At 35.9% G+C, this 27,543-nt stretch overlaps 2 protein-coding genes across 2 annotated transcripts; one reads left to right on the forward strand and one right to left on the reverse strand.

The window, feature by feature from the left end:
* Window positions 1–9,622: 9,622 nt before the first annotated feature.
* Window positions 9,623–11,972, forward strand: LOC110097920. Its single transcript, XM_020824576.2, has one exon. It carries the CDS (start codon window positions 9,802–9,804, stop codon window positions 11,536–11,538), a length of 1,737 nt encoding a protein of 578 aa, XP_020680235.1. The 5' UTR covers window positions 9,623–9,801; the 3' UTR covers window positions 11,539–11,972.
* Window positions 11,973–15,339: 3,367 nt separating this feature from the next.
* Window positions 15,340–26,170, reverse strand: LOC110097926 (superoxide dismutase [Cu-Zn], chloroplastic). The gene is made up of 8 exons (XM_020824587.2): window positions 25,821–26,170; window positions 24,691–24,752; window positions 24,524–24,563; window positions 24,176–24,271; window positions 24,053–24,084; window positions 23,826–23,901; window positions 23,642–23,695; window positions 15,340–15,573 (listed from the first exon to the last, which is right to left on the reverse strand). Exons 1-8 carry the CDS (start codon window positions 26,077–26,079, stop codon window positions 15,545–15,547), a joined length of 648 nt encoding a protein of 215 aa, XP_020680246.1. The 5' UTR covers window positions 26,080–26,170; the 3' UTR covers window positions 15,340–15,544.
* Between the last annotated feature and the right edge of the window lie 1,373 nt (window positions 26,171–27,543).

A 27,543-nucleotide genomic window follows, 5' to 3' on the forward strand; every position in this document is an offset into this window, starting at 1 on the left:
ATGACTACGAACGTTTTCGTATGAAACCTTCTAAATCTATTCCTGACATGTACACAGGGTTTACTCAGATTGTTACTTCCTTACATGCCTTAGGAAGAGAGCTTTCAAACTTTGAAAAATTAAACAAGATTTTATGATGCTTGCCTTCCTCTTTTGATGCAAAAATTACTGCTATAACTGAATCTAAGGATTTGAACTCGTATTCGATTGACAACTTACTTGGCTCACTCATTGCTTATGAGCAAGGGGTGAATCAAAGAAATCTTGATACATATGAGAAAAAGAAAGAGAAAATGGTGGCACTAAAGGCACATAAATCTGACTCCGATTCTTCCAGATCTGAGAGCGATGAAGTTGCCTTCATCTCAAGGCAATTCAGAAACTTTCTAAGGAAGAAGCAAAAGCATCATTTGAGAAAAGTTAAGGATCATAAACATTCTAAAGGATCTTCTGATGTGGTTTGTTATGAATGCAAGAAACCCGGAGATGTGAAAGCCGATTATCCTTCACTTAAGAAGCACTCAAGCAAGGAAAACAGTGAGGAGAAATCCAACTTTAGAAAGGACAAAAGGAGACTACAAAAGGCATTTTGGGATGATTCTGTTTCAGATTCATCGGAGACGGAACCAGAAGATGAAACAACCAACTTGTGCTTAATGGCAAATGATAATATGGATCAAGAAGAGGTCCTATGATCAACTCCTTGAAGTTTTTGAAAAGATTCATGCATAATATAGGAAACTAAAGAAAACACATGCAAGCCTGAAATTAGAATTCTTGAATTTGCAAAAAGAGCATGAAATTTTGACTAAAGATCATCAAACAATTGATTCAAATCATATGACTTTACTTGATGAATTTGATGAGTTAAATAAAAATCTTTGTGAATTAGTTGAAAAGCATGATGCACTAAAAGTTTCACACACATCACTTGAATCTGATTTTAAGAAGTCTAAAGAGATGGAGAAAAATTTGAGGATTGAAAATGAGGTCTTAAAGAATACTAATTTGAGGATTCAAAATGAATTAGAAACATGTAAGAAAACTAGAATGACACCTACTTTTGATCAATTGCTAAAACCTAGGAAGAGGCATTATAACTCAAACCACTTAAGAAATCTCTTTCCTGGAGTTAGATGTTTTTCATGTGGCATGCTAGGACACATCTCACACACTTTCATAGTTCACCATAGTACACATTGGGTGTAGAGACCAAAGGTGCATGATCCACAGCATACCACACATGCATTGCATTCTACTTTTCATCAGGAGGGACTCAAACTTGTTTGGATTCCTATATCTAACATTTGATAATCTTGCAGGAGGGCTCTCACAAAAGGCCTTTTGAGAGTATATGGTACCTGGATAATGGATGCTCTCGACGTATGACTGGTGATGCCAATCAGTTTGTTCTACTAGAGTTCAGGACTGGAGGCAAGGTTAATCTTGGAGACAACACCACTAGGAAGGTGGTAGGCTCAGGTATAATTGGTAATTCCAAGAACCTTATAATTGAAAATGTTTTGCTTGTAGATGGATTGAAGCACAACTTGCTCAGTATCAGTCAACTCTGTGACAAAGGCTTCATCGTGCAATTTTTTGCAAATTCATGTATTGTAAGCTTAAGTAACAACACTATTTTGCAGGGAAAGAGGATCAACAACGTCTACATGCTTGATTTAAATAACATTGAATGTGCTGCTTCATTTTGCTTAAAAATAGAAATTGATGATTCATGGTTGTGGCACCGAAGACTTTGTCATGCAAGTATGAAAACCCTTAGGAAAGTGACCCAAAAGGACCTAATTAGAGGTGTCCCCAAACTCAAGTTTTCAAAAGACCACATTTGTGATGCTTGTCAACTAGGAAAGCAAGTCCTCTCCACCTTTCACCCCATTAAGGACATTAGCACCTCGAGACCTTTAGAAGTTCTTCACACGGATTTGTTTGGACCCATTAGCATGGCCAGCTTGGGAGGGAAAGTCTATGGATTTGTGATTGCTGATGACTACTCAAGGTTTACTTGGACTAGATTTCTTACCCATAAAAATGAGTCTTTTGAGGAGTTTAAAACACTTTCTACTTGGATTCAGAAAAAGCTAGGTTGTGAGATATTGATCATCCATAGTGATCATGGGGGAGAGTTTGAGAATAAAAGATTTGGTGATTTTTGTGAGGACAAGGGGATTAGCCACAACTTCTCAGCTCCTGGGATCCCTTAGTAGAATGCGACAGCGGAAAGGAAGAACTGGACCTTGGTGGAAGCCGCTAGAGCCATGCTTGCTGAGTATTCACTTCCAAAATACTTTTGGGGTGAAGCGATTAACACCGCTTCTTATGTGTTGAATAGGGTGAATGTTAGAGCCAAATTAGAAAAGACACCCTATGAGATCCTTAAGGGTAGTACACCCAATCTTTCCCACCTTAATGTCTTTGGTTGTAAGATTTTTATTCACAACAATGGGAAGTCTCACTTGGGAAAATTTGATCCTAAATCTGATGAAGGCATATTCTTGGGATATTCTAGTGTTGAGAAGTCTTTTAGGGTGTTTAACAAGAGAACTTTGATGGTGGAAGAGACAACCCATGTAGTATTTCAAGAGTCTGATCCTAGGAAATTTGGAGTTGAAGATGATGATGTTGGAGATATTACAAGTGGAGTAGAGAATTTGGGGAAGGGGGTAGAATACCAAAATAATGAAGGAGTAGGAGAAGTCACCCAAGGAGTAGAAAATATTGATTTGGATGAAAGGGTTGGACCTTCTCACACTTTTCCTAGAGATTGGAGATACTCTACAAGTCACCCCAAGGATTTGATCTTAGGAGACCCTTCTAGTGGAGTTAAGACTAAACATGGACTTAGGAAGGAGGTGAACCACTCTTCCTTTATCTCAATGACTGATCCCACCACCATTAACCAAGCCCTTACTGATGAGTTTTGGATTTTAGCGATGCAAGAAGAATTGAATCAATTTGTTAGGAATGATATTTGGGAGCTTGTAGAAAGACCTAAGGGTCAAAGTGTAGTTGGGACAAAGTGGGTCTTTAAGAAAAAGGTGAATGATTCAGGAGTGGTGGTTAGGAATACAGTAAGATTGGTGGCTAAGGGGTATAACCAAATAGAAGGGATAGACTTTGAGGAGACTTTTGCCCCTGTAGCTAGATTGGAAGCCATTAGAGTGCTATTAGCCTTTGCTTGTTATAAATGATTTAAGCTTTTTCAAATGGATGTCAAGAGTGCCTTTTTAAATGAGAAAATAAAAGAAGATGTGTTTGTAGAACAACCCCCAGATTTTGAGAGTTCCCAATTTCCAAATCATATTTTTAAATTAAAAAAGGCTATATATGGGTTAAAGCAGGCACCAAGAGCTTAGTATGAGAGGCTTAGCACATTCTTACTAGAGAGGGAGTTTGTCAAGGGGAGCGTAGATACCACCCTTTTTCTTAGGAGAGTTGGTGATGATTTACTCATTATTCAGATTTATGTGGATGATATACTATTTGGATCTTCTAATAAGAAATTGTGTGATGAGTTTTCTAAAACAATGAGTAGAGAGTTTGAGATGCGTTTGATAGGAGAATTGTCCTACTTTTTAGGCTTTAGCATAAAACAATTGGAGGATGGAACCTTTTTAAATCAAAGAAAATACGTAAAGGACATTTTGAAGAAGTATGAGATGGACAAAGCTAAGCTAATTAACACTCCCATGACTTCTAGTGTTCCATTGGATAAAGACCCAAGTGGTAAGTCTGTTGATAAGAAGAAGTATAGAGGTACGATTGGATCTTTACTTTACTTGACTGCGAGCCAACCTGATATTATTTTTAGTGTTTTCCTTTGTGCTAGATTTCAAGCTGACCCTAAGGAGTCCCACCTGACTGCAGTTAAGAGAATTTTTAGATACCTTTTGGGGATCCAAGGCTTAGGGATTTAGTACCCTAGACACAACACTTCTTTTGAGATTATTAGATTTTCTGACTCTGATTTTGTAGGATGCAAGGTGGTTAGAAAAAGCACTTCAGGAACTTGTCAATTCATAAGATAGTCTCTGGTCTCATGGTCTAGTAGGATGCAAAACTCTGTTGCACTTTCCACTGCTGAAGCTGAGTACATTGCTCTTGGAAGTTGTATGGCCCAAGTCCTTTGGTTGAAAAAATAGGTATTGGATTTAGGGTTACTTGTAGGCACCATCTCAATCTTTTGTGACAACACTAGTACCATATGCATCTCTAAGAATCCTATCCAACATTCAAGGACTAAGCACATTGACATTAGGCATCACTTCATTAGAGATCATGTGACTAAGGGAGACAATGAGCTACACCATGTGACAACTGAAAATCAACTGGCTGACATCTTTACTAAACCACTAGCCTTCGACACTTTCAGTTCTTTAAGGACCAGATTGGGTGTGTTTGACATAAATGCATAAAACTTGATCTTTAATTTGCTTTCTTTTGCTTTTGCTCTTTTTCTTTTAACTTGTTTTCTTCCTTTTGCTCTTTGTTTTTTTTTTCTTTTTCCTTTTGCTTTGCTCTTAGTTTTTTGGTGTGTTTTACTTTCTTTTGTGTGCTTTTTAAAGTTTAGTTTTCAAAATCATCATTGAAATGATATCATATGACTTGTCCTTGCTTTTGAAAATTTGTAGTCATTGTTTTTACATCTCTTAATCTCTTAGATGATAAAAATATTTTATGATTGTGTCTCTTTCTCTAACCTATTTTAGTGGCATAGTTTTCTTTTCTAATCAAAAAATTATTTCAAATTAAAGATTGTGTATGAAATTAAGATCTTTTCTTAAGCTTGCTTAAGTAAATCTATCTTGTATTTATAATGTTTAAAGTTTTTTGTCACATCAAGATCTCTCGTTACTCTTATCTTTGATTATTGATTTTGTTTGTGATAATTCTTCCTTATGTTAGAGAAAGAGCCCCTATTCTCTAATATCTAGAAGATATACTCACAATTAAGCACTTTTTAAGAGTTGTAAAAGAGAATGGAGCTTGGAAAAATTAAAAAAAAATTGGCCAATGATGCCAACAAAAGATGAGCAATGTCGCCAAATTAAAAAATTATATATCAAAAAGTAAAACATGTGCACAAGCACCAATCAATTGACAAGAGGCATAAAATGAGCCCACTAAAAAGCAATCTCCTCTCTCCTTTCAAATTCTTTAAAAACTTAGAAGTTTTCATATATCAAAGGCTTGATTTCGATTGTTTTGAGATTGTAACAAATTTACTTTGATTCATTATTCTATGAGATATTTTTTCTTAAACCAAGTAATGAATTGATTCTTGTTCCTCATATCCAACTGATTTTTTGAGTTAGATTATTGATTTCAAAAGAAGATTCTACCCTAAGAGGAAGTCTGAGCTAAGGGTAATCATGATTGGATATTCTACCGTTCTTTGGATTATTGATGTTGTTAACTCATTAACTCATAAGTTTTTAAAATCAATCACATGGAATACTACATCATCTTCATGCCTTGGTAAAAAAAAAAAAATTGTTCTTGATTCCTTTCTTTTTGAGATGTCAAAAAGGGGAGAGTTTTAGGATGTCTCTTGCACTACACTGCTATTTTTTAAATTTTTTCAATGTTTTGCCATCATCAAAAAAGGGGTGATTGTTGCAAATTCAGGTCTATGAACTATGTTTTGATGATTGGCAAACACTCTTACTTGACTTAGACTATCTTTTACTACTAACTTTTCAGGAATCAAAGATCGGATGGAAAAAATGGAGCCAGCTCAAGATGGGGTAGATTAGGGTTGAGTCAGTCTGTAATTTTATTTTTTCCCTCTTGAGTAAATTGCAATCTTTGGTGTGACTAATGCAAAGTAACCCTACACACACACAGTTGAGAGACTTATAATTTCTATTTTTACTCAAATCGGCCAGGACGATATTTACATCATCCTAGACGATCTGACTTAAAATAGAAAATCTAATCAGGGGTTCTTAATTAAGGCAGCTATCATTAGCCAATGGGCTTGGATGATACGTGTATCGGCCAGAATGATAGGATCAAAACAGAAATAAATTGCCGCCATAAACAATTAAGGTATTCTATATTTTTTGGTAATCGGCCAGGACGATCTTGGATCGGCCAGGACGATATTCACAATTATGCCTTAACTAATCAGATAATCAAGGAGGTAATTAAGGATGATTGAAATGATCATATCGTTCTGGACGATCTCAGGATCGGCCAGGACAATCTATTCAAAAACCTTAGTTACTTCTGGACGATAAATATCGGCCAGCACAAATTCAGGGCGATGCTCTAGACGATTTTCCTTTGATTTGAACTGATCGGCCTGGACGATCGTGATATCGTCCTGGACGATCAAGCCAATTTCATTTGTCCAGTTTGTATTCAGGGTGATGCTCTGGCCGATCTTCTGAGATTTGTATTGATCGGCCAGGACGATTTCTATATCATCCTGGACGATATAGTCGGCAACTTGCAATTAATGAGCTCCTTTGAAGCTCTTCTTTTTAAGGGCTCTTGTTCAACATTTTTGAACATCCTTGGCTACTGTCTTGACCTGAGAAAACCTAAAGGAGAGAGAGAGAGAGAGAGAGGGAGACAGAGAGAGAGGATCTTGTGAGGGGGAGCTTATGAGGGGATTCACAAGGGTTGTCCAAGCATTGTTCCACTTCTTCTTCCCTAGAGTCTCTTATCCTTGGAAGGATTGGGAGAGGTAAGTTCCAGCAAGCGATCGAGGTTCTCTGCCTGCTTCAGGAGGAAGCAAAAGGAGGAAGGTTCTCTGCCTTGCCGGGTGTGGCAAAAAGAGGTGTTTGTAAAGGCTTCTCCGCCTAGCTTTAGGGGCTAAAGGAGAGTCACGATTGCAGTGAAATACTCGGAGGGCTCCTCCGGGGAGTGGACATAGGTCGAGTTGACCGAACCACTATAAACCCTTATGTTCTTGTTTTTTACTGCTTCCACATTTATTTCTTCCGCACGTTATTTCTTTGTGGTGTTTTGGTTTGTATTTGTGCTTTGTCTAAAGATTTTTAAAATACCAATTCAACCCCCCCCCCCCCCCCCCCCCCTTGGACCCCCCCCCCCCCCCCTCTTGGTTAGCCTTGGGCCAGTTTATAGGGCTTAACATCCCTAACGAACTTTCACTATCAAACCACATTCATAGCAAAAGGAAGAAATTCTTTCATATTCAATTTTTTGAAAGAACATACGAGCCATCCCTTCCACCCAAACTCCCAAGGGAAGAGGTTTGTCCAGTTCCACACGAACACAAACCCTCGCAAATTCCCTCCTCCCCCAATTAAACATATTCCCATCCATCATCAAAGGAGATCCTACCATAAAAGCTATCAAAGCCACATTATTTTCATCCCAACATTGCAAAGGAAAATGAGGTATTCTAATCCAAATATGATAAGTCAAATCTTTCATAGAATTAGGAGAAAAATAAGTAGTCCACCTCTCCATTCCAACAATTTGATTATTAACAAACCATGAACCACCTGTCAGAACACCTTCCATCGCCTCAACAGTCTTGAAAGAGCACAAATACCATCCCTTCACTAAGGTTGTAAAGTGAAACAGACCAAAACTAGCTCATTGACGTCTCAATTCCTAAGCTATAACATGGGAAGGTGATTAACTTCCAAACACCTTAGCAACCATTGAAAATTCAAGTTTCTCAGCATTCATAAGTTCAAAAGCTTCAATCAATTTAACAGCTTTCCCATCCTCCGATAAAACCACATTACCCCTATCAAAATTTAACTTGATATAAGAGTTTTTCTTCCATGGATTAGCCACAATTCCATCTGCAGCATTGTACTCAGGCAAAACTGGAGGAACTGGAACGACATTACCACCATAACTCACATCAGCTTTCCCTAAAGAACCAAAAGGCATACCAATGAGATTATGATTATTTTGGTTAACCAAATTTAGGACATTCGAATTTATCTTACTGTCTTGGACAGGGATTACATTTGAATGTCCAAACCGACTAACAAAAATATTCATACTAGAAGATGAAGCCTTAGGATCCAGTGTTTTAGCTGGAGAAAAGCCTGAATTTTTCAATAAACTCGTCTTACAATCATCATTCAAAGAAATTTCTTTACCCTTACCCTCCACATGTTTTACTGGGCTAGGATGAGAATCAATAAATTCAAAAATGACTATTCCACCATTAGACTTTCGTGTACGCACAACGTCAGAACCACGAACATCACCATTGTGAACACTGCCATGATTCCCTTCAATCTCCTTATTAATCAGGTCCAATTTGTTGAAAGAAGTGTCCTGCACATTTGAAGATGAAGATAGCCAGCGGCCATCTGCCGCCATGAACACACCCTCAGCCGAAAAAATCGAGGGAAACCGGGAGACGAAAATATGAAAATTGGCTACTTTCTCTCTTTAAAAACATGGAGCTTTTCTCTCTAGTCAAGAGCTTTCAACATGTTATGTTTAGTCTTCTAGGCTCTATGGAGATAGAACAATTGTAGAAAGGCGATAAACCTTTCTTTAGATCCTTACAAGCTTGACAAAAATCTAAGGACATATATGCTCTAATTCGTGGTGGGAAAATTTATGTCAACACGCAGATTTGATTTTCTCCTATTTTGTAATCGAATACTACATTAAGAATAAAGTACAATCTTGAGAGGCCAACACAATATTCTAAAATGGATTCAATATCAAAATAGGGTATTAAAAATTGATATTTCTATAATCAAACATAGTTCAAAGAATAACATATCATCTCAAAAGATGAACATGAAATTCTATAGAATATGTTTAAAAATAGAAATACGTTTTTTGAAAAAAGTTTATTCATTCTTTTATTTAGATATGACAAGAAAAATATTATATCATCTTAAAAGACGAACATAACATTCTTCAAGATATCCAAAAGCGAGAATGAGTTTTATAAAATTCATTATTTCTAAAGTTGAATATAACAAGTATAATATTATATTATCTGAAAAAAATAATAATAATATTCTACAAGTCTATTCAAAATTAGAAATAAGGTTTTAAAAAATATCTACATTCCCAAAGATTCTTCCCTTATAACGAGCGAAAGAAGCTGTTCGAACACCAAAACGACATAGCAAGATGGAGAAAAGCATACCTGCCGGAACAGATTGACGAGCCGATCTAGCGAGAGGAAGAGGAGGTAAAGGCGTTTAGGGTTAATACACCAAAACGGAATAGCAAAATGAAAAACATCAAACCTGTCGAAACGGATTGACGAGCCGATCGATCGAGAGGAAGAGGAGGTAAAGGCGTTGTGAGAAGATCGAGCGAGAAGACTGTCGCGGTTTCTTTTGACGAGAGTGGAACGGAGTGTTAGTTTTGATGAGGGATAAGCTTTTTAAGTGGTGTATATGTAAATAGGAAAGTTTAGGTGTTAGGTATGTAAATAGACTTGTTTTAAGTGTTAGGTATGTAAAAATCCCTTTTAAAAAATAATAATCTTAAAAGATATGGCCGGCCAACGCCTAAGTCGCAAGCGACCGTGGCAAATCAATAAATGCTCTTTTTTTTTTTCAAATACTCTTTTTATTTAAGAACATTTTATGCAGCTCAAAACAAATCCGAATAGATACGCTTGAAAAGAAAAAGCAAATCGGGGATTACTATATAAATGAAGATAAGCGGTGCGGAGAAGACCTGAAGACCCAGATCCAGATCCACGGGTTCTGGGCTCGGACACCCAAAACCCTCGCTCCAACTCCTACTATCCTGCTAGTGCCACCACTACACCGCCGGATCTGCGGATCGTCGGCCGGAAAACTGCAACCAATGCAAGGCCGCACTCTCCTCTCGCGTTCGGCTAGCTTCCGCCCGGAGAATCTTGGACCGAACGCTCTGCACCTCATCGGTAACCTCTGCTTCGCTCTCTTCGTCATCGGGGTTCTCACCTTCACCATTATCGCTGCCACCTACCAGCCTGAGGACCCTCTCCTCCATCCATCCACCAAACTAACGTCCTTCCTTATCTCAACATCCAACGCTACCTTCCACGCCGATGATTCCACCGCCCATACCGGGGATGACTTTTTAACTCCCAATTTCACCTCCGACGCCTCTTCAGTCATTACCCTCTCTGACATCAGCTTATCTGGTGATGAAAACGGGAAGTCCGTGGCAACCGACGGCGATGAGGCGACTGAGTCCAGCCCACACACCGTTTGCGCCGACGGGCCGATTAAGTGTACCGACGCGGAGATCTTTCAAATCATGATGCGCGCCGCCATTGAGATCTTCAGCGACATCCATTTCTACCGCTTCGGTAAACCAGTGCAAGGAGGCGACGACGGCATGTCTTGCGACATGGCCTGGCGTTTCCGCCCCAAGAATGCGAAGAGGACGGGTTTCTATAAAGACTACCGTCGCTTCGAGATCGCACGATCGGTCAACTGCACCTACTCTGTCGTCAAGATCCGTGACTACCACACGGGTATCAATGCCCGGAAGAAGCGAAAGTCGACCAAAGGAGGCGAGGTCAAACACAAGGGCGCCCCCGATTCACTGTCTGAAGTGGTGGTTCCGGTGGTCGGTGAGGCAGTGAACGATACCCTACCGGTGGTGGAGTCCGAGAGCAAGTTCAGAAGCGGGAAGTACTTGATCTACACTGGCGGTGGCGAGCGGTGCAAGAGCATGAATCATTATCTTTGGAGTTTCCTCTGCGCGCTTGGAGAAGCTCAGTACTTGAACCGAACGCTTGTAATGGATCTCAGCATTTGCCTAAATTCCATGTACAGTTTGAGCAATCAGGACGAGGAGGGGAAGGACTTTAGATTCTACTTTGATTTCGAGCATCTAAGGGATTCGGCCTCCGTCCTTGACCAGCATCAGTTTTGGGAGGGTTGGAATAAGTGGGAGAAGAAGGATAAGCTAAAACTTTACCTTGTGGAGGATTTCAAGATAACACCCATGAGCCTTGGCGATGTGAATGATGCTTTGATAATGAGGAAGTTTGGGACGGTCGAGCCGGATAACTACTGGTACAGGGTTTGCGAGGGAGAGACGGAGTCTGTGATCCAGCGGCCGTGGCATCTAATTTGGAAATCACGGAGGTTAATGGACATTGTTTCAGGTATAGCTTCGAGAATGAATTGGGATTATGATGCAGTTCACGTAGTACGAGGGGAAAAGGCCAAGAATACTGAGCTTTGGCCAAATCTGGCTGCTGACACCTCACCTAGTGCTTTACTCTCTTCTCTGCGAGAGAAGATTGATGATGGAAGGCACCTTTATGTTGCCACCAATGAGCCTGACAATTCTTTCTTTGACCCTCTGAAAGATAAGTACACTACCCATTTTCTTGATGATTTCAAAGACTCGTGGGATGAAAATAGTGAGTGGTACCTCGAGACAAAGAAGCTAAACAGTGGAGTTCCCGTTGAGTTTGATGGGTACATGAGGGTGGAGGTGGATACCGAGGTGTTTCTGAGGGGCAAGAAGCAGATTGAAACCTTCAATGATCTTACACATGACTGCAAGGATGGCATAAATACTTGTCGAACTGCGTCTTAAATCATGATGGACGGACACTGGCTTTTACTGGTATTTGAAAAGCTTTCAACTTTTTTTATTGCTACGTTATGTCCTCCATAGAATTTAATATTATTTTAAGAAGTCCTTGGTAAGTGGTAATGAATGATGGTCCTTTGGATATCATCAAAGTCTAGAGTTTGCTCTTGTTACACCAGTAGCTAGCAATTACTAAGCTTACCAGATTCAATATCTTATATATGTTTATCATTGTCATTTGTTGTTGTTAAGGTTTAAATTTGTAGAATTTGCACATTTTTTTTAGATTCATCTTCTTAGGTTCATCAAACTGTTTATCTTTCGTGTTGAAAGATTTGGCAAGTAGTGGAAAGACTCAAATAATTATGTCACGTCTAAATTGTTATGATGTACTCTTTTTTTATCATCATTATTTTCTTAGTATTCAGTTGGTCTCAGACTTGATGAATGTTATCCTTTCATCACAACTTTCTTGTCTTTTATTATACAATCAAATGACCATTGTGGGTTATTAAGTATGTGCAGCTTGGACTGTGGTGCTTCTCTTTTTTACAGACATGAAATATTAGTGGATCTTCATGTCATCACAATAGAAATTGGTGTGAAGTAAGATGCAGATGAACATAGGTTATTAACTTGAATATGAAATAAGTCTGGACATTATGGTTATTGGAACCTCCAAGTGCTGTGTTTAAAAGATGACTGAACGACTTGCAATTTATTTTTGTTTTTATTGCAAAACATTTGTTGAAGGGAATTCACACATGGCTGAAAATTATACTGAGATAACAAGCATAAGTAAGCTAGATGCAATGGTCATCTTACTATTTCTTTTTATAGATGATATTCTGTTAATGTGAAGAATTTTTGTCTGGCTTATTTATTTCCAGAATATTAGAAGAATTTATTTGGGCCTTAGAAGGGCATCTTGATGTCATACAGAAGTTTTTTTCAGTTGTACTTGTTTTTCTCAAGGCTTATGTAGGCATCATTACTATTGTAAAACTAGCTAGTGTCAAACGGTTAGTAAAGTATGGGGAGAGAGGATTTTGTAGGTGAGAGAGAATAAGGGAGAGATAATAAGTGGGTGGAATTCAAATTCAATTCAATCCAACATATCCTTGATTACTGCCAAAGGAATTTTGTATACACCAAAAGCAAATTGAAGCATGACTAGCCTATCTATTTAATGAACACGTCCTTTTTTATGATTGCATCATATCAATAAATATTAATCATAGAAGATTTAATGAATTCCATCAGTTTACTAGGCAAAAAAAAAAATCTTTGCTTCAAGAGTCTGCTATTGCAGACAATGTTGGAGGAGATAGGGCACTGACGGCACTAGAACAAAATTGTAGGTAGCAAGCCATAATATGTTCCTCTTGCAGCATATCTAAGATTGAAGATGAAGCACAACTTTGATCTTTAGAACGGGTACTAAAGAGGGAAGCAAAAAAATCGATTGCGGATCATCCTATAATGTCATCTAAAGTGGTTCAAGAACAACAATGATTTTTGTTAGTGGTACAGATTCAGGTTCAATCTTAAGCACATCATCAATCTTTAACTGCGACATAGGCCTTGGATCAAGTTCAGCACAAACTTATTTACTTATCAATTGCAAGTTGATCATTATTATCATCATCATTGCCATCATAATCACCATCAATCTTGAGATTTTAATCCATAGAATCAGGCTCATCTTCATGCAAATCCTCAATCAACCCAATCCAATTTTCTAAAGAATGTAAATACCATGGATCATAACAAGAAGGTTCAGTGGAGTATTGATAGTAAAATGGAGATCTAGACTACTATGTCTATGGAGTGCATTGTTGAGATTTGATCATTTTTGTATCCATCGTTGTTATAAAAAGGATAATCCTCGAGATTTTGATAGGAATACCAAGATCAATGTGATTGATGAGGTCAATGATGGAGAGTGTTAAGGATGAGGAGTAGAACATGAAGATTAGAATAGGTAGTGCTACTTAGGCTTTGTTTGAGACGGATTTTTTACTATTTTTTGAAACAACTTTTAATACAAAAATTTCTTAAACTAAAAAAAAATGTACTAGAAAGCTACTTTAAAAAGCAGTAAAAAAGCCATCCCAAACTAAGCCTTAAACTCAAAGAAGCCGCCTCTAATGACCTGCTTTAGTATTGAGACATTCACCCAAAGGTAATCAATAAATTCTGGTTATTGCATGGACTGGTCTGCTCTGCTGCCCTTTTTTTTAGGCTACTCCAGATTAAGAGAATCAGAAGTTTCAAGCTTCAGAGCAAAAGCTTGATTGGGTCATGCAATAATCTACAGTTAGCTGCTATAAATAAAGTGATTATCCATGTTAAATTTTAGTGAAGCAATATTTTCAGTGGGAGCTGAGCTTAGGATTTGACTCGGGAGTCGAGCTTGATGCAACTCGTTTGCACCCCTAAACTCATCAAGAAGTTGTCTCATGTGCTATTTTCTATCTCCGTAATTATTGCAGGATGACTATTCTTCACATTCTTGAACCCTTTTTAGTGCTATTTTAATTCGTTTCTGCAACAGTTGGATCTCACCATTTGAGTTTTGGTTGATACATTTGGTGAGGCCTAACACTCTCAACCAGAATTAATTATTATGTGCGGACGCCAAACGCCGTCCGGAGACCAATTAATATGCATTATATTATTCCTTCGTTGTGTACCGCAGCTCGGTACCGCTGACGTGGTTGTACCTAATTCACCTTTGGACATAGATCTATGTCCAGCGACTGCACGGAATAATTTCTCCCCAACCTACTTGTTGATTTCAAGTGAAAGCTTAGGGTTATTTATTAGCCGCAAAGGTTATTTATTAACCGCAATTGATTCACAGGATTTATTGGTAATTTCCCTTGCTAGCCGTTTATGTTTTCTTGTTTGATCATGTTTATGCTTCTTATGAACCTACCATTTATTCATTTTTCTTAGTATCATTATGCATTGAGCGTATACTAATTAATGTGAAAGATTATATAGTTCTGATTTTATAATCAAAATCATTCTGCTTGCTTCAAGCATTATAAATTATCCTTACATTATTGTCCATCTTATTTGAAAAGCCTTTTGTCATTACAAATGGTGAATTGCCTTAAGTAGAAAATTTGGTGGAGAATTAACTTAAATTTAGTAGAAAATTTGGGTCAGGATAGATAAGTGTAATATAAATTTAAATTAATTAATATAATTTATTAAACATAAATTCATTCTAATTAAATTTGGGTTTGGGTGAAAACTATCAAAACTGTAAGTCTTAAAAATATGTTATACTCTTATTGTAGATTAAAATGATGACTTGCATTTGAATGTCACAAGATGCTGTAGCTAAACATAGGAAGATAGAAGTTCATCTCTTCTAAATAAATATGTAAAACATTCTAACACAAATTATATTTGTGCATTGTTACTATTGTATAAAATTTAACAAATGATTAATGTTTTCTTGTGCTGGGATTTTTGTTTATGATTAATATTCAAGGCAGATGAACATCTCTCAAGCTGTTAGTGAGACTTAGGTTTCGTTTGGGACGATTTTTTTACTGCTTCTTAAAGCAGTTTTTTAGTTAAAAAAGTAAAAATTTATACTAAAAAACTGCTTTAATAAGCAGGAAGAAAGTCGTCGGCTTCATTTGGAACAACTTTCTTCCTGGTTCTTAAAGCAACTTTTTTAATATAAAAATTTTATTTTTTTTACTATAAATCTACTTTAAGAAGCAGTAAGAAAATCATCCCAACGAAGCCTTAGAGAAAACATATGACACCAGAAATGCCCAGTGAAGAACAAATTACTATCATTATTGCATAAACAGATTGAGACTCCATTGAATCCAGTTCACCAGATCACAACATTGTTTTGCTAAGCAGTCCGAATATAGTTTTCATACAGAAAGCTAAAATCCTCTCAGCAGCTTATTTGCCACACAAAATTTCACCAGGTTACATTAAACTAGAATGGCACTGGTAGCATGCTCCAAGGTAATTACTGAAGGGGCGTCAGACCAACCACACCTGAATCGAAGAAAGGTAACAGTTAACTTTTGCCTCATGAGTGGTAAAAAAATCATTTATAGAAGTGTGAAGGTTAGTGAGAAAAGAATATAGGGGCCTTATAAAGCAGAAACTTGCATTTTTAAGGTCGAAGAACAGACAAACCTAACAGACTTCATGTAATAGAACCAAACCAAACTTATTACAGGGAAGCATGCAATAACAAAAATAAACAGTCATTTGTATAAAATTCTCTATAGCATAATCATTTTGTGAAAAATAAAGACCCCAAATATTTTGACTTGATTAGCGCCCTACACCACATCAACAGCCCTCAAATGCAAAAAACTCTACTTTTGAGAGTTAGTATTTAAGTAGCACCCAAGAGATTAGGTTTCTCAAAATGGATTTTCATGTTGTGTTTGTGTCTAACTCGAAATTGACCCACCTTCAATTCACTCGACCCGATTAGCAAAATGGGTCACAAACTCAAACCTAAACCCGAGTTGGCCCCAACCCAACCGACCCAACCCGACACGCTAGCCCGATTCCAACCACGAGCTACGAGATGCGATGTCCGCAATGCAATGTCCGAAGTTTGCAACGTGATGCGGTAATGGACGTCTGGACAAGCGCGACTGCGACGAACGGGTCAGTTAGGGTTGATGGCGGGTTTTCGAGTTAACCCAAATTTGACTCGAAATTACAATCGTGTCAGAATATGAAACTAAAAACCGACCCATTTAGCAAACAGGTTAACCCAGACCTGGAAATTTCAAGTCGTGTCAAATATTAACACCCTTACAAGAGATCAAAAGCTAGTTATTGTATCATCCTCGGCCATTTATATAACATTCAAAGGAGGCATACCTCTCCACCTTGACTAGAAACATACAACAACATCCCATTACATGGGGTCAGCTATATGAATCATTTTTCTCAATTGCGTCCTATTAAGAGTCAAATTCTCATTTAAATCTAATAAAAAAAATTCATTTCTAATATTTTCTAACCAAGTCTTTTTAGGTCTACCACAACCTTTCTTAATATAGGTCAAATTTAATATGTCTACTCTCCTAACCGAGTCATCGAAAAACATGTTTTATATGACCAAATCATTTAAGACGACTCTCTCTAATCTTATCTGCCATTGGAGCTGCTCTAACGTTTTCACATATATATTTGTTTCACATTCTGTCTGTAAGAGTGAAGCCACTCATCCACCTGAGCATCCTCATCACTACAACACTTAACTTAATTTTATGTTTTTCTTTTAATGGCTAACATTCTACGCCATAAAGCATTGTAGGTCTCACCACCATCTTATAGGATTTTCTTTTAAGTTTGAGGGGTAATTTTCTATCACACAATAGGCCCAATCCATTCATCCACTTCAATCATCCAACTTGAATTCTATTAATAATATTTCCTTCTATTTCATCATCACTATGAACAATAGATCCAAAATATCTAAAACGTGTACTCTTATTAATAACTTGATCACCCAAAGTCACAATCCCCCCACTAGATCTATTTAATACAAAAATTATATTCCACGTATTCATTTTTAGATCTACTCAAGCAAAAACCTTTAGACTACGATTAATCTCCATAATTCAAGTTTAATTTCAACTCTCTTACTAGTCTTATCAACAAGAAGAATATTATCAACAAAAAGCATACACCATGGTACATCCTCTTGCAAAGCAAAAAGACATGTGATTAAAGCTGATCCATGATGTAATCCAACATAAATAGGAAAATATTTGATCAAACCACCTTGTTTTTGAACACAAGTAATAGCTCTTGCATACATATCCTTAATGACTTTAATATAAGGATTATAACCCTCTTTCTTTTCTAGGACTCTCCAGAGCACTCCTTTCGAAACTTTATAATAAATTTTCTCTAAATCAATAAATACCATATGTAAACCCCTCCATATTCTCTCTATAATTCTCCATCAAACCTCTTAATAAATGTATAGCTTCTATAGTAGACCTACCCGACATGAATCCAAATTGATTTTGAGAAACATTAGTGTCACATCGTAACATGCTCAATAACTCTCGTAGTTTTAAAGTTTGACACACAAACTTAATTCCTCTATAATTCACACACTATTGTGCATCACCTTGATTCTTAAAAATATGAATCAATACACTCCTTCACTCATCTGGTATTTTTTTAGTCTTCAAAATAATATTGAAAAGTTTCGTAAGTTAAGAAATTTCTTAATTTCCTAAACATTTCTACACCTCTATTGGAATAATTTCAGGTTAAACATCTTTTTCACACTTCATTTTCTTTAAAGCCTCTCTAACTTTAATTTTACTAAAACATCAATAAAAATAAAAATCTCTATTTTCATTTAGGATGCTAAGGTCACTAAATTAAATCATATTCTCAAAATCTTTGTTGAAAAGCTTATCAAAATATCCATCCACCTTTGTTGAATATCCTCTTATAATAAAAGTACTTTTTTATCTTCATCCTTAATGCACTTCATTTGAATTAAATTTTTACTTCTCATATATCTTTGTTTAACTAATTTATACATATATCGTTCTCCCTCATTAGCATCTAATATATTATATATAAATCATTAAAAGCTAAATTATTTGCATCGCATATTATTTTCTTAGATTCCTTATGAGCCTTTTTTATATATTTCCCAATTTTTAGAGTTTGTACATCTAAACTAATTTTTATAAAAAAACTTCTTGTTTTTTTATCTTTTCTTGCATATTTTAATTCAACCACTAATTATTTTTACTATTATAAGCTTTTTTTTAAATACTCCAAGCACATCCTTTGTAATATTTTTAATATCACTTGGCACTTTTTTCTATATAACATTAGTTTCCTCATGCACAGATAAAATATTAAGATTTTTAATGTTATTTTCAAAAATATTTTTGTTTGTGTTCTTTAAATGACCCCATCTAATATTCTAGAATAACATTTTAATTTATTTTTCATATTCTACCCCTTAATCGTAAAGTCCAAAACTAATAAGCAATGTTGGGTACATAAACATGTACTTAGTATTTTTCCTAACTAGAAACATGTGGTTAACATTTTTCCTAAATATCACTTCATCTAAAATAACACTCAACATCCACATAGGCAAGTGGAACTTGAATGATGGGATTTATAGAAGCAACAATTGTAACATAAATACCTTATGCAGAAGAATCAATAGATAATATATCTTCAATGTTAGAACATAAAATTTATAAACATGTTAGTAATTTTGCTACTTATTTTGAAAGCACTGTAAGCCTTAGCCTACAATTTCTTATGGGATTTGCGTGATGTGCTTGGGATGTATGATAATCATGAGAAAGTCATTTTTATTATACCCTGAAGCACTTCTCTTAACATTCATATTTCCAAAATATTTTATTTTGTGAAATTTAATATGCTTTCTAACCTCATCATGTAAATCATGTACAAATGATCTAACAGGATTAAAATGGACAAAAACTATAAGCTTTCCAAGGTTCATCTCTGGACAATCTCAAATGATAATTTGTCATAGATTTACATACATTATTAGTACATGTCAATTTGCAATTAGGAAGACACAAATACAAATTACATAAATATTGGTAATGCAAAGCCTACTAACTTTATAAAGATATCCATCTCAAACCATTAAGGAAGCAGAAGGATAGCCTGAAAAATCTTTGTGATTGTATTAAATTAAATTAAAGTTAAGACATGTTAAATACCCTTCTTCTATTCTGACAAAACCAGACACATTAATTTGCACAGAAGTTGAGAATTGGTAAACTCAAAATAATATTGCCAGTATCTTAAAGCTTGAATGAGAATATAAAATTATCTATTATATTTGGAGCATCTCAACCAAATCTTATTCCAACTTCACACTAATGAGGGCAACTGGTTGATCTTGGTAAAGAACATCACCTATAATAGAACAAGAGGCATCATAGAATACTAAAAAAGATATTTCTAAAGTCTGAAGTCTCAAAATTGATGATGTCATCAACAAATTTTAATTAACACATTGTAAATAAGATAGGGTCCAAGCAAACTAGTCCTTAATAAAATTGTGAAGCAGTGATAAAATATAACTAATTAGAAATAATCTTCTATAAAATATAACTAACTAGAAAGATCCTAACATCACAAATAGATGGGGTTTGGCCAACGAAGGATTGCCTTGATCGAGGGGGAGAAGGAAGCTCGATGTGCACTGCTTGGATCTAAAGAGAGAACACTCAATATGACCATTTTTTGCACAAAAAAATGGCATTAATTAATCAATCAATAATCCATTCAATTATAACCCATTGATCCCTATTTATAAAAATGGGGTTATAACTTATAAGTATAAGGCAAAAATTTTCCTAACAGAAATATTTAAATTCAAGGAGTTTATTATCCAAAGATAATAATTAAACCTAATAACATAAATCAAGTAAAAATATGAAAAATCATCCAAAAAATAGAAATAAAATTGGCCCAATTCAGCTCGTTTGTGACTTGTTTTGAATCATTGTGATTGGCTTATGGTCAATCAAGCTTATATATTTTGATAAGGCCTGATTAGTGTCTTGCACTGCATCATTTTGAGTTGGATGTCAACATACATCAATCTGACCAATAACATGAATAGAATCAAATAATACTATGGCATCATTGTGAAGTCGTAATAGTGAAAATATTGGTACTAATGCAAAGAGTAGCATCTTGTATAAGAATCTTGATAAATGGGGGAGAACCTAGACATCTTTTATACACTATTTCATTATGCATGAGAACCTACAGAAATTGCATTATGCATGAGAACCTACAGGAATTGGAAGCAATGGAAAGAAATTCAACCAATCGATGATAGAGTGAATATTAATATAAAGATTAGGGAATAGCCTATATCTCCCCGACTAAGATGGTTGGAGAGCAACAATGGCCGTGAAAGGCTTTTTAAACTCAGGCGCCGCATCAATCTCATGCATAGTCACTTGGTTAAGCTTTGAGCCAAGCTCAACCTCATCCAGTACATCAATATTGCTTAGTAAATCAGATTCATAGGCTAACACAAAAACATCATCAAGCATAGGTAGTTAGGTACAAAAGCTACAATCAGCTCAGAATAAGGCATATTCTCATGCATTGTAGGTGAAACATCAAGCTCATATACTATCACATAATCACAATCATCATCATTTAATATCTCAAGATTTTCATCTACAAAAAAAGGGTCATCTTCATATACTTTCACAATTGGTCCTATAAAATTCTTCTAATGATCCAAATGATTTGTTGGTCCTAATGCTTTTTGTACATGTGCTAGTAACAAGATTTATTGTTTTGGACTTTCAACCCTTTATTGTTTTGGACTTTCAACCCTTGCATTATTATCTTCAAGTTCATATTACTTCCTTTTGATGGATGAGTGCATGTAGGAGTAGAAGGCTACTGATATCGATACCAATGCAATGGAAATCAATAATCAAGACACCTAAGTGCATTGATCCTAGGACCAAGGATTGAGTAGATCAATCGACATAATAACCAGGCCAAGGAGATTGATTATAATACTTATATTGATCAAGATAATAATATAATGATGGGAAGGATCGTTCACTTTGCTCGACAAACACCCACTGGCTTGAATATTATTCATGGGAGATTGAGTGTAGGGGCATGTGCCGAGCCAAGATAGGTCCTACAAGCAATGGTTGTTCATGGAGGTGGTGTTAAGTAGGTAGGTGATTAAAATTTTGGATTGAAGGATTATCCAACTCTGATACCAAATAATAATGATTGTAGTAGAGGGGAGGAAAATAGATAATCATAATCCACCAGGATAGGGAACCAAGAGATAAGACGAGAATAAAAGAATTCAATTACATTAAATAATCATTAGCTATTATCAATATATAGTATTATAGGAATACCTAACCTTAAAAATCTAGGTTTGGATTGACCCATTTAATAAATGGGTAGGGTTCGGATCCGAAATTCTAATATGTTTAATTGGTGGGCTGATTTCAATTTGACTTGGGAACCAGATTTTGACCCAATAATGATCCGTTTAATTTTATCTTTAAATTCTTCTATTTGTTGGTATGCTCTTCTTATTTTTTTATCAATTAACTTGAATTAAATGGTTGATAAGTTACACATTTTTTTAATCAAAATGGTTTAATAAATTGGATTCAGTTCATATGGGTCTCCAGCAAATTGGGTTCATTTTCACATTTTTTACTTATTATTAAACAAGTTAGTTTTAATTAACTAGATTTAGAATGGGTCAATTTTGGGGCAGACTTGAACCAGACCCATTAATTTGTTTTTACACATGTAATAGTTCTTATGCGCCCTTTTTATTGAATAGGGCCCTTAACCCAAAAAAAAAAAAAAAAAAACTTAGCCAAATAAGACATGCTCTAATGTGCCCTTATGGCATATTGAACACAAGAAAATTAGAACATGCAAAAACAAAAAATAATTGAACACATGGTTGAAAATCATTATGAAAAATAAATTGATGATTGTAATTTTCATTAATTAATATCTTTTTTATTGGTTATAAATGTGATTACAACATATTTTCAAAATGATATGCCTTAATGAATGCATTTCACATATTACAGTTCTAATCAATTTAACATCAACTAAAATAATTGGAAAGTTGGAAAAAAATAATAAATATTTTGAAGACAAAAACTTAAAGTTAGTAAAACAAAGACAGTATAGGACATACAATTTTATTAGGTGTGATATTAACAATTATTAGTCAATTTTATTATAAGACAATGATATTTAGATATGATAGATTTGAGTTTCTTAACTATTATACAAATAATGAAAATATATATGAAGATAAAACTCCTAAAGCAAAGACTGGTTAAAATGGTGAAGCATAGGTGATGTAAAACGGAGACGCCGGCTTTGTTACGGAGAGGATCTCCTCTCCAAAATCTGAACACAAGCCTAGGTGAGGCCTTGGAAAATTTCAGCCTTGATGGTGAAGAGGAAAACTGAGAAGAAATTTAGATTTTGGGAAGGGGATGGGGAAGAAGTTCCAAAACTCCTTTTAAAATCTGTAATATTACTTCAGAATTTTAATCAAAATCTGAGAGCAAATCGAGGGGTAAACAGCAGCTTTTGACTCTTAGAAGTCTTGGACAGCAATTCGTCTTCCCACACAGCAGCTAGAGGTCTTCTGAGGGCTGAGGAAGAATGGTGGACAGCAGTTTTCTTAGGTTTGGAAGAGGGGACAGCCTCTTCTAGCATCCAGGAATTTCTGGATAGCAAGTTGGGGTAGCCACGGGTGCAGAACAGCTGATATTCTTTGTTGAAATTCCCTGAGTATGGGAGAGGAAGCAGACAGCCACCACGAGCTCTCTGGATGCAGCTGGAAAATTCTGGCCAGCCACTTACAAAAAGTGATCTCGGTCGTCGATCTTCAGCTCCTCCTCGGATTGGCATGGACGGTTGGATGTCCGCATCAATAGGAGTATTATGCAATAAGAGGATATCATAAAAAACTAACTATGTTGATTATGTAGAATGAATTCAAGTGTTAGCTAATAAAAAAGTTGAAGTTGAATGTAAAAAAGTGAGAATGTTTAGAAGAACGAGGGCAAATATGAAAAATAAATTGATACAAAATTTCATTAGATAGACAATGGGAGTTATATCTATTAAAGATAAGACAATAGCCTTTAGACTCAGGTGCTTTACATATGTACAATGAAAGGAAGAAAATGATCTATTAGAAAGGTGGATAAAATAAGCATCAAAATATTCGAAGAAAATAATGGTAAATCTAAGATAATATCAATAGAAACCATTCAAACTATTTGCATAGAATAGATTTATCACCTCATGCAACACTTAGCAAGAACAAATGAAAAATGACAATACATAAGTCCAATCATAAATAGTAGGGATGAACCTAATGATGATGATGATAAGAAACAATTGGTTAAGTAGAGATTATCATAGTTTAAAAACTTCTAGGGGAAGCCATGCACAAACTAGATTTTCCAGTTACATCAACTATATGGGTGAAATGATGAAGCAACTGTAGACAACATTAGCTTACCACAAGCCAATCTGCCACCTGCATTTCCAGTTGTAAGGCTAAGTTCATGTCCTCCTGGAAAAGGTAGGAAAGAAAACAAAATTCATATCAGAAAGGAGGTGAGGAAAACATAGCCAATGAAGAAATGAAAGGAAAAATTCAAATCATCAGGCATTTGACAGCAAATGCATGTGTTAAGCATTACCCTTTCCAAGATCATCCTCAAGCTCATGAACCACAAATGCTCTTCCAACAACAGAATTAGGTCCCTCGAGTGGTATCTGATTAACAAAACATCATAGTATTAAAAAAAAAGTATATGATGTAAGTTTCACCCTAAATTTAGTGGAGAAATTTTAAAAGGCGCTGCTCCGACAGGAATGATTCCAGCTCACAGAAAAAAGGGAGATAAGTTCAAGGTTAAAGAGACACCTGATTATCTACAATTGTCGCCTCAGCTATACCTATTAACCCAGCAAGTAATAGCAATTAGCAAACAGTGGAAATTTAATACTCCTCAAACTGATAAAATAAGAAAAGACGTATGCATATTACCTTCATCATTAGCAACTATATTTCCCAAATCACCCGCATGACGGACTTCATCTTCAGGAGCACCATGTGTCAGGCTGTTAGGGTTGAAATGGGCACCTTCATAGAAAGTTCCAAAACTTTGACCATAGAAGAATAGAAAAGGAAAAAATGGGGCGGCTTTATTGCAACAAACTTAAAAAGGAATGGAATGCTGTCTAACTAGTCAAATTGCTATTGCTAAAGCAGGTCTGACCACCTACAAGCAGGGATCTTAAAATATATGAACATATAATATGCCAACTAGAAAATTAATTCATTAGCATTCATTTTACTCCATGATTAAATAGATAAGAAATAACAGAATTTCACCTGTTGAAATGCATCCATTGGTAGTATCCCCAAATTCATGCTGCAGAAAAGAAGTTATGTAAGTTGGGAAGTAGCCAATATAACATAAATGGACAAAGGAACATCAAGAAGTATGCTATATGTGCAAACATTTTAGAGTATATGTGAATTATTAATGCAACACTTACAAGATGGAAACCATGAGATCCTGGAGTAAGTCCCGTGACACGAACATTAACAGTTGTGGGCCCTGTTATAAGAAAACTATAAATGCATGATAGGCGCAACTTATGTATATAAATTACATGCATTGCCAGCTAAATCAACATTCTTCAAATTCATAATTCATCTCCACAAAGAAAGACACACATGATGTTTTTTGGGGTGTGTTGATTGGCATAAAGATTCACCATCCATGAGAATCATTCAATGAGGGTTTCTAGGCTACAGAAAATGTTTACGCTTTTAGAGGCTATAAGTGGTTATAGCTTCTTGCTTCCTTAAACTTTTCGCTTGTCCACCATTTTATTAGAGCACATTTGGTTGCTCGTAAATAGAAAGCATCTTTTAAAGAATGACAATCAATTCACTCATTTTATGAGTGAAAATAAAATTATCCACATTTGAGGGATTTTGAAGATTTTTGTAGAGTTTACAACAACCAAGATGATGGCTTTAATAAATAATAAATACACCTTTTTTAGAATGTGTTTCTAACTTAAATCAACCAAATTGACCACCCTTACATAAAAAAGAAAAAAAATCAACTCTCAATCTAATTGAAAAAGATCAAGTTTAAACCTAATAGTTACAGCTTAGAATCAGCTCCAAAAACCTATGTAGGCAGAAGAACATGAACTTATTACTTGAAAAGAAGATGGCATTTTCACTTACGTTCAATTATATTCTTAGCCACCCAACCACCTTGTCAGATGAGATTGTTTCAGTAGCAACAGAAAAACCACCAGTCCACCGACCATTCCTAATTTCAAATATTTAACGTCACAATGCAGAAGATTCTCCTACCTCAACACACAAGCAAATTTCCTCCGACTTGCCAAAAACAGCTTCACCTCTTAACAAAGAAAATACATAATTCAACATGCAAGCCCACCAATTCATCTCTCTATTCCAACCATCTACTTAACAAAACCCTAGTCTCCTCAACTCCCCTCACCCAACAACCCTTGGCCCAAAAACAAAATCCGAACTCCAAACCCTGCCCCCCGTTGAAGTTTTCCCCAATGTGCGCAGTTCCTTAAATTCGTACACCATATGCGATGAATAAAGAGAGAAAATGGCCAAAAAAAGAACAAACCGTCATCTTCTTGGACGAGGGTGACAACGCCCTCAACCTTGGAGCTGCCCTTAAGGACAGCAACGGCCTTCTTCTTAGCGAACACGACGGTCATACGGCGAGGCATTACGGCTGCGGCGAATCTTCGAGATTGTAGTCGAAGGGGCTGGCCGGAGAGAGCAGAGGAAAAGGGGCAGCTACTGGGTGAAAGAGGCAGCAGAGGAGAGCACGACGGCTTGGCGGCGATGATGGCGTTAGCAGCGGCGGGAACGGAGGCCATGCCGAACTCTCGAGAGGAGGATTCAGCCGGAACCAGAGAGTCACGGGAGTGATAGATAAGGGGCTGAAAGGAAAGGCCGATGATCGCCAACTACTATATAGAATTAGCTGCTCCGCCAAAGAACGGTGAAAATCGCTGCTTTTGTTCATAATTTTTATTTTTAATTTTTTACATTAAAATATGTAATTGTTTTGTTAATTAAGGATAAATTTGAGGAAAAATTATTATGCGCAGATCTCAAACAGAGTTTGAATGCCAATCAAAATACGTCAAGTCATTTTTTTACTCGGTGCCGGTAACATGGCGCTTTCTGGTTGGTCTCTAGACTATCCGGTGTCCGCACAAAATAATTTCTCCAATTTGAGATCATTATAATTGTATGTAAAAATAGTTGAATTATTATTGAGAAAAAAATAGTAGTATACATTCCTAATAGTCAAAAATCAAAATTGTCTTATTTGCATATTTAGTATCTTAAATTTATTATTTACTCATTTAACACTTAATTTTTTAAATATTATAAAAAATAATACTCTTCTCACCCGGTCTCTAAACATTTAATCATTGAATAATATTTTGACTATTCACAAGCCATTAGTCATGTCAATGCCCTTCACCTATGTAAACAAGTTCAATATCATAAACAACTTTCCTCATCGTAAGTTACTCGCGTCTTTCATCCCTATGAGTTCCTGTTATGACTTCTTCATTTCTTCATCATCCAAGCGAGATCCTTCGCAATTTGGACACAATGTGATCTTATACAAACATTGATAAATGACAATAGTTTGGTCGAAAGTCTACGAGGATGAATGTTGGTCGACTAAGGACAAAGGATAATAGTGGGTGAATGGTCGAAATGACAATGCAAGTGTACATCAATAAAAGGAAATGCAAACTTATTAGGAGTTGGATATCAAGAGTCAAACATTGTGGGTGCCATTAAACTATAGTTGCCAATTGAGATTGAGAATTCAAAATTAGATGTTGCCAAAATCGAGTTTTAAACATCAATCAAAGAGTTGATTGTGGACTTCAGGTCAATTTATGAATGATTCTATGTTGATCCTTTCTTCATAAAGCATTAATTAGACTCCATAACAATATTTAAATGTTGCATTGACTACAACATAACACTTCTATTTTGAAGATGGATGTCATGAGCCTATTAATTAATGTAAACCTTTCAATGGCCAGTGGACTAAAGTTTCATCAACTTGTTTTTTATATTCTTTCCAACATGATTTCAAAGATGAAATAAGACCAGGCCATTGAGCCATTCTGAATTCTATCGAAATTGCATCTCCTATGTAACAGCTAAAGTTATCTTATATAGTGCTAGCATTCTTATTTCATCTGATTTCAGCGCTGCCCTTGCTTTTTTTTTTTTAGTATATCCACAATTTGGCCACTAGCAATGTTCTTCGAGATCTCGAATTCGTCATCTAGTTGGGTGAGTGTCTT

The sequence above is a fragment of the Dendrobium catenatum genome, unplaced genomic scaffold (assembly GCF_001605985.2).
Source record: "Dendrobium catenatum unplaced genomic scaffold, ASM160598v2 fragScaff_scaffold_1720, whole genome shotgun sequence".
In the NCBI taxonomy this organism is placed as follows: Eukaryota; Viridiplantae; Streptophyta; class Magnoliopsida; order Asparagales; family Orchidaceae; genus Dendrobium; species Dendrobium catenatum.